The 15,880-nt window shown below is 35.6% G+C and overlaps 2 protein-coding genes across 6 annotated transcripts in view; one reads left to right on the forward strand and one right to left on the reverse strand.

The window, feature by feature from the left end:
- Positions 1–1,774: 1,774 nt before the first annotated feature.
- LOC113074071 (adhesion G protein-coupled receptor L4-like) lies at positions 1,775–12,099 on the reverse strand. Of its 4 annotated transcripts, none has more exons than XR_003280589.1 (6): positions 12,056–12,099; positions 4,174–4,257; positions 3,716–3,865; positions 3,340–3,632; positions 1,894–1,926; positions 1,775–1,811 (listed from the first exon to the last, which is right to left on the reverse strand). XR_003280589.1 is itself a non-coding variant. In XM_026246780.1 (5 exons), exons 1-4 carry the CDS (start codon positions 5,396–5,398, stop codon positions 3,523–3,525), a joined length of 369 nt encoding a protein of 122 aa, XP_026102565.1. In that variant the 5' UTR covers positions 5,399–5,522; the 3' UTR covers positions 1,819–1,926; positions 3,340–3,522. The 4 variants fall into 4 exon arrangements, 1 of the variants encoding a protein (XP_026102565.1); XR_003280590.1 differs by lacking the exon at positions 12,056–12,099 and adding an exon at positions 9,625–9,784; XR_003280588.1 differs by lacking the exon at positions 12,056–12,099 and adding an exon at positions 5,374–5,520.
- A 519-nt stretch (positions 12,100–12,618) lies between these two features.
- The window catches only part of LOC113074072 (serine/threonine-protein kinase LMTK1-like), a 47,896-nt gene continuing 44,634 nt past the window's right edge, over positions 12,619–15,880 (forward strand). The window contains exon 1 of one of the 2 annotated variants that reach the window (XM_026246781.1): positions 12,619–13,356. In XM_026246781.1, coding sequence (XP_026102566.1) covers positions 13,266–13,356 — 91 coding nt within the window. In that variant the 5' untranslated portion in view covers positions 12,619–13,265. The remainder of the gene's footprint in view (positions 13,357–15,880) is intronic. The other variant, XM_026246782.1, reaches the window with a different exon arrangement.

Below are 15,880 nucleotides of genomic sequence, written 5' to 3' on the forward strand. Positions count from 1 at the left end.
GATCTGATTCTGGATCATAAATAAACGGCTGAATCTGACTGTTAGCCATGGTTTGTTTTGGATGATGGTTTTTTTTCCTCACGCTAATGTCACAACTTCCAAACGCTCTCAATGCAAAAGCCTACTGGCGCTCGTGATTCTTTAGCTCCGCCCACACGTCACATTAGTTTACAGAAAAGATAATCAATAGTTGCAGCTCTATCCCACATACACAAACAAAACAAAAAAAAAATCAAGCGTCTTCACATCAATCCTTCAAAATAAAGGTTCGGTCTAATGTGATTGTGACGGAAATATATCACTTTTGTACAGTAGAACATGTCATTTTCAAAGTAATATAATAATACAAATAAGATTTATAGTAATAAAAATAATAATAATCATTAAAAATGATGTTTAAGGAATAATTACACAATTGTTATTCCATGTTTTAATTGTAACAGGAATAAAAATAGAATTTGAGAATAATAAAAAAAAAAAAAAAAAATCATGGTTTTAATAAAATCATTATATTATTTCAACCTCAAAATTTTTGTGTGTGTTTGGATAGTTTTTGTGTAACCTGGGACTGAACAGTCGCAACAACATAGGGGTTGTAATGAGTGTGGACTGTATCCTCTTCAGGGTAGTTATCAGTGCCACTGACGACTTTTTTTTGGGTCAAATATAGGTTTGTGGATTTTATTTATAAAACCGTTTCTTTGCTGTAAATAATTTATGCAATGCAAACTACAGGGACGCAACGTTAGTAACCAAAATGAGTCACATCAGTCTTTTTCAACTGACTACTTTTAAATGTAGATTTTTTTTTGTTAAACAAGTTTAAATGTGAGAAATATTCTATGTGTGTAAACTGTGAAATAAGTTGTATTAAGAACTTTATTTAATGACAATGTATGTGTAACTTCACTTGCCTAGATGAAGTCCAATTTGAAGTCCATTCGATTTTTTTGTAGCGTGGCAACCTTTGGATTGACTGTAGTGGACTTCTTATTCACCACCTTCCCCTTCTTCTTGGAGACTACCTTGCCTCAGCAGGTCTTTGAGCCTCTTTCTGGGTTTATTCCATAGAATCATCTAAGGAAAGTTGCATTACACATTACCGAAGTGTATAATAACCATTTTTCAAAATTCTGATTAATTAATTTGGTTTAGAATTTAGATTAATTTTGTAAAACTTTATAATAAGTATAAAGTAATAAAGCACTTATAATCATTTGCAAACGATCTATATATATATATATTCTGACTTGTTTGGATTTAATGTGGATCTACATGCCTTTCTCCTATTTTCTCCGTGTCTGGCATGCGAATAAAACCACATTTGACAGTGTTTCAGATGATGAACTGAAAAAACTGAAATGGAAGAACACAAGTAGAACACAGGAGAAAGGTTGAGGTAACTAGTTTGCAAATAATTTATTACTTTACTACTGTATACTTATTATAAAGTGTTACCACAGATTCTAAGAGAGTGATAAAAACATACGCAAAAAGGAAAACACTTACCTTTGAAAAAACTCTAACGTGCAACAAGCCGCCTCTTGATACTGCAGGTTGAAGATGTAGTACACAGCAAACACTGTTGCAACTGCAGTCAAAAATGTTGACTGGAAACTCACAAAAAAAAAAGAAAAAAAAGAAGCAATTTTAACAATTGTGCACAACAGCAATGTTAACAATTTTATATCTCAGCCATCAGTAAATGTTTCTTCTTCATCATGTGCAATGACACACTAACCCAGAAAAATCAGATGAGGATTGGCAGGTAGATTGAGTGTCTTCTCAACCTCAGATGCAGATGCTGCAACCTGTAGAGAACACACAATACACAAATAATAATATTACATAATATAATGTGGTGAAGTGGAAAGAAGAAAATTAAATACTTACATCTGCATGCGAATCCAGTCCATCTTCATGTTCCTGGAAGTGGGACATTAACGTTAGAATCTTGACAAGCAGGTGTACCATATCTTTGTTCTCATCCTGGGACATCCTCCAACTTTTCATTAAAAACACTTAAAAATATTCTGTCTACTGCTCTCTCCTCTTCCTCTCTCTCTAACTCTCTCTCTCACACACACACACACACACACACACACACACACACACACACACACGCTCTCTCTCACACACACACACACACACACACACACACACACTCTCTCTCTCTCTCTCTCTCTCTCACACACACACACACTCTCCCTCTCTCTCTCTCTCTCTCACACACACACTCTCTCTCTCTCTCTCACACACACACCCACTCTCTCTCTCTCACACACACACACACACACCACACACACACTCTCTCTCTCTTTCTCACACACACGCACACACATACTCTCTCTCTCTCACACACACACACAAAACTGTATTTGAGGCTGAGGAACAAGTTAAAATGTAAGTGAATGAAGTAACGTTTCCTCTGTGATATAGAGATTTGTGCCAATAAATCCAGTGCAAAATTAAAATTAAAATGTGCTCACATACAAAGCCCACTTTATTAACAATAAGTTAGAATATATTTAGATTACACTCTAACTAGTTTTAGATACGACTTATATTGAAAGACTAATGTGTCACTCCGAAAAAACAAACGTTTCTCACCATAACGTTAACGCTTCTCTTTCCATCTATCCAGTCAAGTGCTCATGCAAAAGGCGATGAGTTTATGCTTCCTAAGTAAAATTAAGTTTACAGGCCTATTTTCGATTTCCCAATATATAAGGATAATATATAAGTTACCAACTTTATACGCACCTAACTTAGCAACATTAATGCAAATAAAACAAATCCTCCATTTTAAACTACACTGGATTGGCGCCAATGCAAAATGTAAATATAATTGTGCAAATAAGTGTTTCAGAAAATCAGGAAAACACACTTACTTCATATCCTCCTTATCTGCAATCTGTAATCGAGCTTATATTTGAGATAATATCCGTTTTATTCACTGAGACTGATGATGCTTTTCTCTGGTATCAGACGCTAACCGTTGCTCCCCTCCCCCACCGATCACGTGCTCATCTTCTACCGTTGCCGAATATGTTCAATTCATATCCAATGAAATAATCAGCGAACGCAAGTATTTTATATTTAACTATTAACAAGTTTAACATTTACAGGATTTTACACCAGGAAAGAAAAAAAAACGATGCAAATCCTTCACAAACACACACATACACACTTAACTTTCAGGAGAAATTTGTAAAAATTGCATACATGCTAGTTCACAGTCTTGGCAAGATTTGTCAAAGGTAAATTAAAATATTGTGCCCACATTAAAAAAACGCTGCAGTTTAAGATAAAAATGTATTCAGACTTTGATCTGCTTACCTGTAAATGAGCCTCAATTTGAGATGAAATCCATAAAACTTTGACTGAAACCATGCTCCTCCATGCGTCAGCTAGCCTTTGGTTCCCCCTCTCCCACCGATCACGTGTGCATTTACGGTAAGACACCGTAATTTTAGAAAACAGTTCAGTACTGTATATTTACGCTGTTAATATGCTGTAAATTTACAGAAATTTTTTACAGTGTGCACATGTGCAATTATAACCTCCTACAGTATTATTACATGTTGTATTAGGACCACAATCATCACTGCCGACCAAACATTCATTGATGTCTGAAATGAGATGAATAGAGATTCAGATGTTTTCTCTGCTGCACAGAGATCATGTGAGATTCATCATATCAAGCTCTCTTTACCTTGGCATACAATCCCATCTGCAGGTGTGAAATTATGAGGTGAAGGAGGTGTGAATCCTTCATGACATTGACAGAAGTAGCTGCCAGCAGTGTTGAAGCATGCTGCATTTCTTTCACAAATGGATGGTTGAATCTCACACTCATTCTCATCTATAACAATAACAGAGAAAGTCTGAATAACCATAGCACCTTTTCCTGATTTTAATTTACGATTCATTAATAAGTGCTGTTTCATGAATGTGTCCTATATCTACAATAGAATATCCAGCTATTCAGTAATATAAAACAATATCAACAAAACTTGATTATTATTTGTGTGTGTGTGTGTGTGTGTGTGTGTGTGTGTGTGTGTGTGTGTGTGTGTGTGAATAAATGTTGGCATGGACAACCCAAGTCAAATCCTGTTAAGCTCTGACATCAGAGTATCATACTGTATATGTTAGCTTGTTTACTCATACCTTCACACTTTCCTCTGCGCATTTTCTCTCCAGATCTGCAGACTGTATTCATCAGGATGTTCTCTGTCAGTGCTAACAGAAGAACTATGAGCAGAAAATAAAGAGCCTGTTACTGCAGGTTTAGTGTCTTTGGTGTAGTTTGTTGCACAGATCCAAAAGTCCAGACCACATTGATAATATGAGATTTTCTTTATGCAAATCTGCAATGCAGGTTAGATTCACAGATAGATTTAGGAATTGTCAAAAGTCAAACCAAAGACATTCAGAAAAACATAGTCAGTCTGACTTTTCAGAGTTCAAGTAGAAATGTAATACAAAAAAGAAAAGCAAAATAGCAGCATTTTCACTAGTGGTCTCAGACTACTGGACGTCACTGTATTTAAATTGTGTTTGAAATGATGGTGCTGTTGTTGGGAGCACAGCTTGACCCCAAACAGAGACCAATATGATGAAAGAGGACAAGGAGTCAAAGATGAAGATGAATCACTTTACAGAGAGTTTACTGAAAAAAAATATTTTAAAATATAAACATATTTTAACAGTACAGATTATTCTAGCATCTTCTGAAAATAGTATTATGTTCTTAACGCAAATGTGTTTATTACAAGATGTTATTATTAAAAAGGCCTCTGACACTAGCTTACTCTATTCTTTTCTATTCTATCAATTTTATTTTTATTTATTATATAATTATATAATGTACTGTCCTCATTTGTAAGTTGCTTTGGATAAAATTGTCTGCCAGATTACTAAATGTAAATGTAAATGTAAATATTTATCTTAATCTTAAAACATGCAGCCAAAATTAATTTGATTTATTCTATATAATGGCTAAAATTCCATTTTTTATTGGGAATAACAGTTTGAGGAGACAAAATGGAAAGAATTATAAAAGAAAGGAATAATTCTATCTCTTATTTCTCCAGGGTCTAAACATGTGTGAGTCCCTGCCAATAATATCTGATTAATCAAATATAATTAAGTTAGTTACACATTACCCAAAAAAGACCATTCTGTAATCATTTACTCACCCTCATCCAAACCTGTTTGACTTTCACTTATTTTCTCTCAGATATTATTATCTGTGATAGTTTCCTCTCATTCATTTTTACTGTTTCTCTTTTTTGAACAGTTTGAGTTTCACCCTACAGACATCTGTTTCTATTCCTAATCCTAAAAATGAACTGAAATGTGACTCACCCAGACTCAGATACATGTGCCTCATAGTCAAAGACTTGCAAATAGAAAAATAATGACAGAAAATGGCTTATGATTTGATCTTGAGCAATATAATAAAGTTCTTGCGACTCTTCAAACGATGACGGAAATTGGTAAATATTGTGACTCTCTCTCTCTCTCTCTCTCTGTCTCTAATGCTGAAAAAGCTTGAAGTAACTGAAAGAGTTTTGTCAGTGCAGTCCAGCCCCCTGCTTTGGCTGAGATAAAATTTTTTTTACATATATATTTCTGAGAAAAGCTCTTGGTTTGTAATAAGTTCAGTCTTTTCAGTATTTCATGAGTTTCTTTGTTTTTCGTAAAATTTCAATCTAGTTCTTCTGCAGCATTAATCTAGTTGAACAAACACTGTTGTTTGCATTCTGCTCATTCACGAGTGCAATGCAAAACACCAAAGTGATAACATTGTAATGTTTGCAGATGACAACATTGTGAGGCTCATGAGCAATAATACTGATAGCAGATGAAGATGTTTCTGCAGATGTGTTATTGACAGTGTCTCACCATCTGCTATGAAACCTGCTCAGTATCTGACAGGAACACCCTGCAGTGTGAAGACAGCACAATGTTTCACTGGAGCCAAACTTTCTGCCACTGAAGACTTTCATATCACAAGGTGTGTGAAGAACGTCACCTCCATTAGGAAGGACTCCTCTCATCCTTCCCAAAACTACTTTAAGCCCCTTCCATCGATGAAGAAGCTGAATATAAACAATAACTTTAAAATCACTGTGCCTCACTCTAAAAAGTGATTATTTTATAACTCACTAAAAGTATAGTCTATATATCACATTCAGTTAATAATAGTAATATGAACTGTATATTTAATTCACTCAGTACTTACAAATAAATAATATATTACCTACTTAATTCTCAATTCAGTTTAAAACAGGGTTACACTTTATTTCGATAGTTCACTTTAGACATTCTACGAACTATAAGTAACTTTAACAATATGTCAACTACATGTCAGCTAATTCTCATTAATTTGCAGCTACAAGTCTACTAACTCTCAGAGTAGACTGTTAGGGTTAGTATACAGTTTTTTACAATCACTTTGTTACTATTTTCAGAAGCTTGATGTCATTTTTCACAACTCTAGACACAAAACTCACAACTAATGATCAAAATGCACATTTTTCAAAACTCTAACCCTTTTCTCAATTGCTTGGATACAATCCACATAAAACTTTCATTTGTTCATTCAACAAAAATCACCTGTTCAATATGACATAACTTAACATCAAAGTGCTGCTATTTCAAAAGGCAATTCACACATTACATTTCAAATGAGTGTCTATTCATTTCCTCACAATGATCTAACTATCAGTTGATACAACTGCTCAAAATGATAAGTAACTGTTGCATTACTCTTAATGCATAGTTGTATGGAAACAGACAACAAATCTTCCATGTTTACTGTAAATCATGAACGTTTCAAGATAACGAGATTCATTGTCACGAATTAGCCCGGAGCATGAACCAATTAGACTACAATATCCATGGATGTAGCCTAATATTTTATCATAATGCTTCATCAGACACTGTGTCTATGGCCCCAAATACTGTACCACCTTTTCAGACTATTTACAGTATTGACAGTACTGCACTGTATAGATGCAGGCCCTTGTAATTGCTTGTCCGATTCTGCTAACTCATTACTGATGATTGAGTGCACATTGTGGAATGAGTTTATAGTGAAGAGTTGATTGGGATCCAATTGCAAGAGCATAGTGATACGTAACATGGAGCCAGCAGGTGATCCAGGTCACAACGGAGGTCAAGCAGTGATGGGAGGAAGACGAGGAAGACGTGTTGGTCAAAGGAATGGTAGAGGACAGGCACCACTTCTGAGAGGTGGGCCTCGTTTGAGAGGTGTGGGGGAACGTGGTAGAGGACAAGGCCACGGACCAAGACAACGGCAGCAACAGCCTGCAATGACATCACAGCAGACCAGTGTCAGGCCTGGATTCACCATGCACGAAGGTTTTTTCCAAGATGTTTGGTTAATGAAAACATCCATTGTGATGTAGATGAGAACCTGTGGCCAAATCCACAACACAGTGTTGATGACAATGTAGAAGTACAGTAATCACCTCCTGTATTCTCTCTACTACTGCAGTACTTTTACAGAGATGTATTTACTGTACATCTAGTACCATAATGAAACCTGTATCACCTATTTTGTTCTACAATATTTAATGATTGTACGAACAATGACACAGTGAAACTATCGGTTGCTTGTGTGTGGGTGATCTATAGTTATGTTTCAATGGTATTTCACAGTAAATTGTGTTTTGAAACAATGATTGTGCAAGTGCAAGATTTCTTTATAGATGTGAATGCGCAAGGCAATGTTTTGAACATTAGACAGCCTGTGTTACAAGTGATAACCGTTTTGAGTTTTGTGTCTAGAATTTGAAAAAAATGACATCAAGGTTCTGAATATAGTAGCAAAGTGATTGTAAAAAACTGTAAGTTGACAATAAGTTGACAAAGAAAGGGTTATTTTAGAAGAGTAAGAAGACAGTCTACTAATACTCTTCCAACTGCTAGTTGACATGTAATTGCAAATTACTTACTGTTAGTAGAATGTCTGAAGTGTACTATTGAAATAAAGTGTTACCTAAATCAGTGAACCTTGTCTGAACATTTGTCTGTATTTATTGTCCATATTTACTGTTTTCTATTAGTCCTCATGATTGTCTGCTACGTGTCATTGTTGTTTCCTTAAGGACTTGATAATATTTATCCATTGCCTTGTAAGCTGCTAAAAGTTTTCTTTAATTCCCATGAAATAGAAAATGAATGCGAAGTTAGACTGCAAGTGCGTCTTTGCAACGAAGCCCCTTCAGTTAAGAAAACTGACAGACTTTAATACAGATGCACGTATTTACATAATCAAATTTAAAACTTTCAGAAAAAACAAAAGTGCAAAGTTCAAAATATGTATAAATCTATATCAGGGATGTATGTGTGTGCACGGGTTTATGTAGCCTCATTTGCCATTTATATATTTGACAGAAAAAATGCATAAAAAAATGTGTTCAAACTCTAGAGAAAAAGGAACTAGATTATTATTAGATATAGTTTCCAAAACTTGTGTCATGAAATACAGGAAATTCATGTTATGACAGGTTAGGCAACAGATTCCATGAGATATGATTAGTTGATAATTGAAAAAAAAAAAATGTGTAGAAATTCATTTGCAACAATATATAATCTTTTGTAAAAAAAAAAAAAAAAAAAAAAAAAAAAAATAGAAAGAAAATTGCAAATTATATCTCTTTGTTTTTATTTATGGTTTTTTTTATATTAGTATTTTGTTTGTAACTTATACTGAAATATAACTAAGAAGCTCGTCTGCCAAAAGACTATGATTTCTAAACTTGAGCAGAACAGACCACGGAGAAGTCTTCTGTGATCTATTTTGTAAGTATGAAACCTACAAAAAAAAAAAGTTCCTGAGTGTTTGGCTTCATGAAGAGGTATTTTCATAAGGAAATAATTTCACTACTTGCAACACTTTGTTCAGTCTTGTACTTGTGTACTTCTTGAATACTTAAGTAAGCATCATTATTAAGAGCATAATTATGAAAAGATTGAAGGAAAGGTGGCACAAACAATGGGAGGAAGAGAGAAAAGGTCAATGGTATAAAGGAAAGTGGGAGAGATGAGATGTGCAGGAAAAAAAGCAGAAGAGATGAGATAATAATATTAAGGTAAAGATTTGGACACATGAGACTAAACCGTACACTTTATAAAATAGGTAAACATTACAGGAAGATGTGAATAGCCACTGTGGACAAGAAGAAACATGTTATAGTGTCAGAAATACAATGCAGAAAAGAATGATTCTGATAAAAAATCTAGCAAAGATTAAAAAAAAAAAAGATTTTTAATCTAGTTGAAATTCTAAATTTAAAATAATTCAGGAAATGATTGTTACAGTTTTCTAGTTCAGTATCTTTAAAAATGTCTAATTTGTGGGAATATAAAATAGGGGGGGGGGGGGGTATTACTTATGACTTCAGCATATTTCAATGAGTAAAACATGTTTTTTTGTACCTATTATTATTATTTATTATTATTTACTGCAGTTCGATTTAAGGCTTACACGAGTGTGCTTTGTCTTAACTTTTTAAACCTAGCATATGAATATCTGTATAGACTCCTCAGAACCTTTTTATAGAAATCTTATAGAAATATACTTACACAATTTAGGTGGTAAATTGAAACTGAACCCTCAATCGCTTTGTTAAGCAGGTTACAGATTTTTACAGTCTGACCATAATGCTCAGCTTCTCCATTGCTTTGAGAAAATCTCGGGCTGCTGGTGATCTGACTAAAGGCATAGTCCACTGCAAAGGCTGGAAATTTGATGCCCATTATTCAAGAAAATGAACTTGGAAATGCCATCCATGAAAAAAATACCTTTAAGTGCATTATTACATCATCAGATCTTGAATGTGTTCATTCTCCACAAATGTTTATAGGTCATGTGTCCCATTATTGATGAAAGGCTAGTGACGCCCCGATGAGAGAATTCTCATGATGAGCTTTTGCAAACTGAATCGTCCAAACTACGCTGGCGACATCTGCTGGACTAAACAGTGTAAATGCTACAACAACACAACACAAACATGTACAGTACAGTAACATATATTATAAACCAATCGCAAATGTTTTCATTAAAGTATAATAATTTCTTAAAAGTATTTTGCAAATCAATATGTCTAACATTAAATATGAAGTGTTTTTGTGTTTTATTATTGTGTTTTTTTCATTCCTGATCCTGTTCATTCCTGAACTGTTAGAGATGAACTAATGATCAGTGCCATCTTTATGACTACTTTTGTGTGTTGTATGACTAGTTTGTATATACATTAGAATTAATCAAAAATAATTAAACTGTGTCCATTGCTATAGTATATGTATTCCTTTGGGCCTCTTTTTGGAAAGTGATGCTCAATACAAGGAAATATCAACTACATATACGTTCTGTCTGTTATTTGAGAGACGCTCATTATGACTACATGACAGAAAAGCTGTTCAATAAAGTTACAAAAGTCACGCTCAGATCAGTGCCAATGGCTCTTGGGGCTCCACAATACATATACAAAAGTTTTTTTGTCCAAAAGATGCTTTCATTCACGTGAAGGATTTCTCCAGCACTCAGAAACTGGCTGACATCTACACACAGGGTGCGTCTGAAAGCTGAAGAATGTTACCTTTGGAGTTACATTCTAAGGTAGGAAGGCATAAGGCTCATCCCAATCCAATGTTACACTTCCTGTCTCCTGAGATGCCCTCTTCTGCTGGATTTTTGAAGGCAGCATAGATGTATCCAACAATACCATGTATTCATTTCCATCACATAAATAAAAATAAAAGGATGGCATCTGAAAGTTTGGTGGTCAGTTTGTGTTTAAATGTATGTTCTTCTTGTGAGAAATTAGTATTGTAGTAATTAAATGTACTGGTAAATCAATGTAACTGTTTTTTTTTTTTTTTTGTGTGTGTGTGTGGCTTCTTTGGTGCCTTATCAGCCATTTCATTTCCTTTGATATCAATAAGTGCCAGTAGGCAACCCCCCCAACATACTATTGTCATATAACATTATTTGCATTCTGTATAATGTTAGCTGTATTTCTATTAAAATATCTGGTATACTTTGATGATTGAATTGTAAACTAGCCAATGATGAGTCTAAACAAATCTCCTTGCCTCCTCTATCCACTGATTTTTGGTAATCGACGATCAAGTCAAGTCTAGTCTCCTTTATGTATATAGCACTTTTAACAATACAGATTGTGTCAAAGCAGCTGTACAACATTAATTAGGTCAATAATGCAAAAGGACAATAGTAAACAATAATTTATCAGTTGAAAGCAGTTATGCTTATGTACTGGATCTGGGTGACTGTAGTGACCATCTGACCACAGACTGGATCTGGTGGCTACGTTGACCTCGGAATAAGAAAGAAACAGACTAATATTAGCGTAGATGCCATTCTTCTAATGATGTAGCAAGTACATCGGGTGTTATGGGAAGTGTTCCCGGTTCCGGTTTACCTAATTAATGCAGCTTAACAATCTTTTAATGGATTTGAATATTAGAAATGTGTTTAAGTGTTATGTGTAAGCCAGGTTAAAGAGGTCCGGTCCTTAATTTAGATTTAAATTGACAGAGTGTGTCTGTGAATAATGTTAGGTAGGTTATAAATAATAATTCTGGTTACTGTTTCTTTGGCATACTGTAGTCACATGTCTCCTATCACACAACATTATTTTGTGTGGAAGAACATTATTTTATTTGGAAGAAAGCTAATTCCTGTGACTTCGAACAGGCTGATTTATACGGCTAAAACAAAGCATTAAATGACACTGGACCTTAACATTCAGATTACCAAATTACCAGATTTTTATTTATAAAAATGGTGCATATCTTACAGGTGATATCTTTAAAGAGAAAACCTCAAAATCTATTTCTACAAATGTAACTAGTTTCTCTAGGGTCTGGCCCTTAGTCACCTGCCACATAAAAACATAACCTGTAACATGAGTATAACCCGTATAGATTCACTTGATTAAAAAGACTGTGAGTATCCACTGCTTAGATAAGAGAAGAGTTTTGTAAATCTTACCTTTCAATCCGATGCACGCGTGTTGTTCTCAGGCAGAAGTTAACTGTTGTGCCACATCACCAGTCTAAGCGGCTGAACAGTTGCACATTTTTGTTGCATAATGAGCAGTTGCTTAATCAAGTACCCCCCAAAATGACCTGTGAGGAGAAACATTTATTTTGCATTCTTACAGTAGATGGGCCTTTAGTTTAAAAAAAAAAAAAAAAAAAAATGATCCTGCTTTACAGGCTGTTTCCTGATGGGGGCACTGTAAGACCCTAGACATTTCTGTATGCCCTTCACATCCTTTAACCTTTCAATGAATAACAATTAGTTCACATCATTAATAAGAGAAATCTCATAGTGTATTGTTATTTCCTTTCACAAATCTGAATAAGGGTATAAAATGGGTCATGTTTTGGCTTATGTGACATTTAAGGTTATATTTTTTTCAACTTAAAAACAGTATGATGGCAAATACATTCTAAATATATTTATTGATGTTTTGTTTATTCCCAGTCTGATATGTTGTGCTGGTAGAGGGATATCAGTTTTTCTGTTGGTCAGGCAGGGAGACTATTTTCAACCAGCTAAGACCTGCAAATCAGATGGATCAAGGTGTTATTTTCAAAAGGGAAGACCTATGCTGTAGTGTAGACATTCCGTCAGACAGGCAAGAGTCACTTCCGACGGATCAGAATTTAAGCACCGACTGTTTTTTTTTTTTTTTTTTTTTTATCGCTGCAGCATTAATAATCCTCTCTACACACTCCATCATACACACCGAAATAAACTGCCCAGATCTCTTAGTACATATCAAACACTGTGTGTCCGAAGGGCACAGCTGCAGGCAGAGCACAACATTTGCAGGAATGATACTGGACAGCTGCCAGACACCAAAATCTTGGTGCATAGCCTTCACATGGAGAGAAAGCGACGCTGATAGGTGGTCTACCCCGAGGAGCCTTCAGTAAACAGCCCCATGGACGAGGAGACGCCGTGCTGTTTATACTGAAACGCGTCAGACACAGCACAGAGACGAGCGGAAATGTTTCCCAGCATCTGTTTCTTAATCAGACGCATTTAAAGTGAGGCAGAGATGACGCGACGCGCGCGCTGCTGTTGTTTCATGATGCATCGGAGCACCCTCATGCCTAATTTTCTTTTATGAAGCGATTTTTTTTCTTGTTTAATGAACAATCGCTGTGTCCTTCAGTAAATCAGAAGCCTTATGAGGAGGATGAAAGCGTTGGTATTTATCGCGGTCATGTCCTCGGTTTTATTTAATCCCAGTTTTGCCTTCAGTTCGCATTTCGACCCAGGTGAGTAAAAACATGAAATTCTGTTGCTGATGTACATGCTACCAATGAGATTAAACCATTTAGACGTTATATTTGTCATTTTGAAACAGCCGCTTAAATGTACAATACACAAAACAATACACAATAAAGGCCTAAATGTATGTTTTGCAAACATTTAATTATTGTTAATAATGTGTTGACATTGCTACATATTTGTGTATTGCTTTAATCAGTATTTGTAAACATTGTAATGCAAATAAATGTAGAAAAATATGATAAAATATGTATTCATTTGTTTGTGAATAATGCATTTATCAAAAGGCATCCTACATGTCTGTTCACTCGCACATGCGTGCATTATGCATTACAGAGCGAGAGAGTGTTTTGCACATTTGCAGTCAAACGGAGCTGACTTGGCATTAGTCAGCCAGAACTGTTGTGTTCCTCTTTTTGTGTGTCCTGTGTTCCCAAGGCAGTTTCGTTGCACAACGTCTGTGTGTTTGACATATCTGAGTGAGCACTGCTGTTTACTTCCTCGAGAAGTCGGCAGCCTGTGGTGTCTCAGTCAGTGGCCGTGAGGGCAGACCGTGCTTTGTGGTTGGAGGCCGACTTTTGACACTGAGATTCACATACACTCCCTCTCTCATGGCATCAAGCTCACTCTTCATGCATGCCCTGCAGCCTGGTAAGAGAGGCTGCATGTCTGCAGTCTCTCACACATTTCATAAAGAGCAAAGTATACAGCATGTAATGCACCAGCATGCATGCATAGACTTTAGAAAGCTGAGCGGCATTAATTACGGTGACATAGGTGAAGAAAGAAATAGGTAGTGCTGTAAACAGAGCCAAAAGCATCCCTGGCCGAGGTGATGAGCAGCATACTAATGAATCAGCTTCTGTTCAGCTGCCTCTGAATCTGGGGTGCGGAGGGGGTCAGCTTCTTCTCCATCGCTCTTGGTTTTATCTGTCTGTGTTTTTACCAGGCACCCTAGATATGCCCTTCGCATGCAGATCAGCGTTTGAATGGCTCACTGATTGGGAAGCCGTAACAAACTATTATGTAAAGCCCACTGCTGTAATTAGATTGAGCAATATGAGGGCCATGGACACTCCCAATCACGACCAAGGAATTATAGCTGAAAAGATGTCTTGACCGGTGCACAGTCCTGTGCTTGATTCAATTGTACTCTTGCATTCCTGCTTTCCAAGGGAACTTCCACTAGCCATAACTTCCCTCATTTGTCTTGTGTGTGCAATGACAGAAAATCAGATCAAGCTGAATACTCTTAAAATTAAGGCTTAAAAGCATTTTAGGTTCCCCAAAGAACGTTTCAGTGGACAGTTCTTTAAAGAACATTGGAATGATTTAAAGAACGTTTTTCCACTCTAAAGAGCGTTTTGTGCAATGGATTGAGACACTGATGTTAATAAAGAAACCTTTATAGAATAAAGATGAAATGAGGATATGAGTTTCCATGTTTGATTCAGAACATTCCCTGGTTTGAGATGATAGTAGTGCAGGAAGGCCATTGCCTAAGCCTGTAAAAATACCCTCTCGCTTTATGAGGACATATTTAGGGTGACTGACTGTAGGCTGCCTGGGTGATATACATGCCCTATAACAGGCTGAAGTCAGCAGCAATCTGTTACTCTGACTGGCCAAGTAATGGGATTGAGAATCAATGTTTCAGTGGCAATGGATGGTGTGGCGTGTGACAGGAGACTAATCACACTCCCACCCTCAGAATCTTGGACGTACACAAGAATGTGGCAAAGTCATTTGGATTATAATGGCACAGGGCAGTCTGCTTCATCACATTACAGCAGTTTGAATGTCAAGTGCTGTTTTAAGGTTAGGACTGTATTAGTGAAATGTATGGGGTTGGGAATCGGATAAGAACTGCTTCCATCTTCAAAAAAAAAGATGTAAAACAGTAAAAAATCTAAATCATCGTGTTCTGGAATTTCTTAAAAAGATGGAAAGGCTCTTATCTGATTCATTTTCAAATTAGGCTAACTATAAGCAGATTTTTAAGAATTAGTCAAAAAGATTCAACCAAATCAATCTTTAGTCTTCAGATTGATTCACTGTAATGAATGACTCCCTCACTGAATTGAAGTGATTTGTTCTCTGAACCTTAAGTCATTAGTATGAAAAAATAATTCTAAAAACATGTTTTCAGTTTGTGAATAGAATATTAATATAATTATAATATTTTAGAAAATAAATGCAGTGAGTATTAGAGACTTTTGAATGGTAGTATAGAATCAGTCCAATTATATTATAGTCAATGAGTTATATAGTAAAACTGTTATTTATCCAACAAAAAAGAAAAGAAAAAAAAAAGATTATAGAACATAATTGTTATGTTGAATTGAAATCAGAACCAGAGCTTTACATTCCTTTCTATACCCATCCCGTTGTTTTGGGTTGTTGTGCTAAGATGGTTTATGGATGACTAGGAAAGAACCACATCAAAGCATTCTAAAGGGGTCTGTTAGGTTAAGACTTCATGCTTTTGTCAGATTTTGTAGCTATGCTGCA

The sequence above is a fragment of the Carassius auratus genome, unplaced genomic scaffold (assembly GCF_003368295.1).
Source record: "Carassius auratus strain Wakin unplaced genomic scaffold, ASM336829v1 scaf_tig00013598, whole genome shotgun sequence".
Lineage (NCBI taxonomy): Eukaryota > Metazoa > Chordata > Actinopteri > Cypriniformes > Cyprinidae > Carassius > Carassius auratus.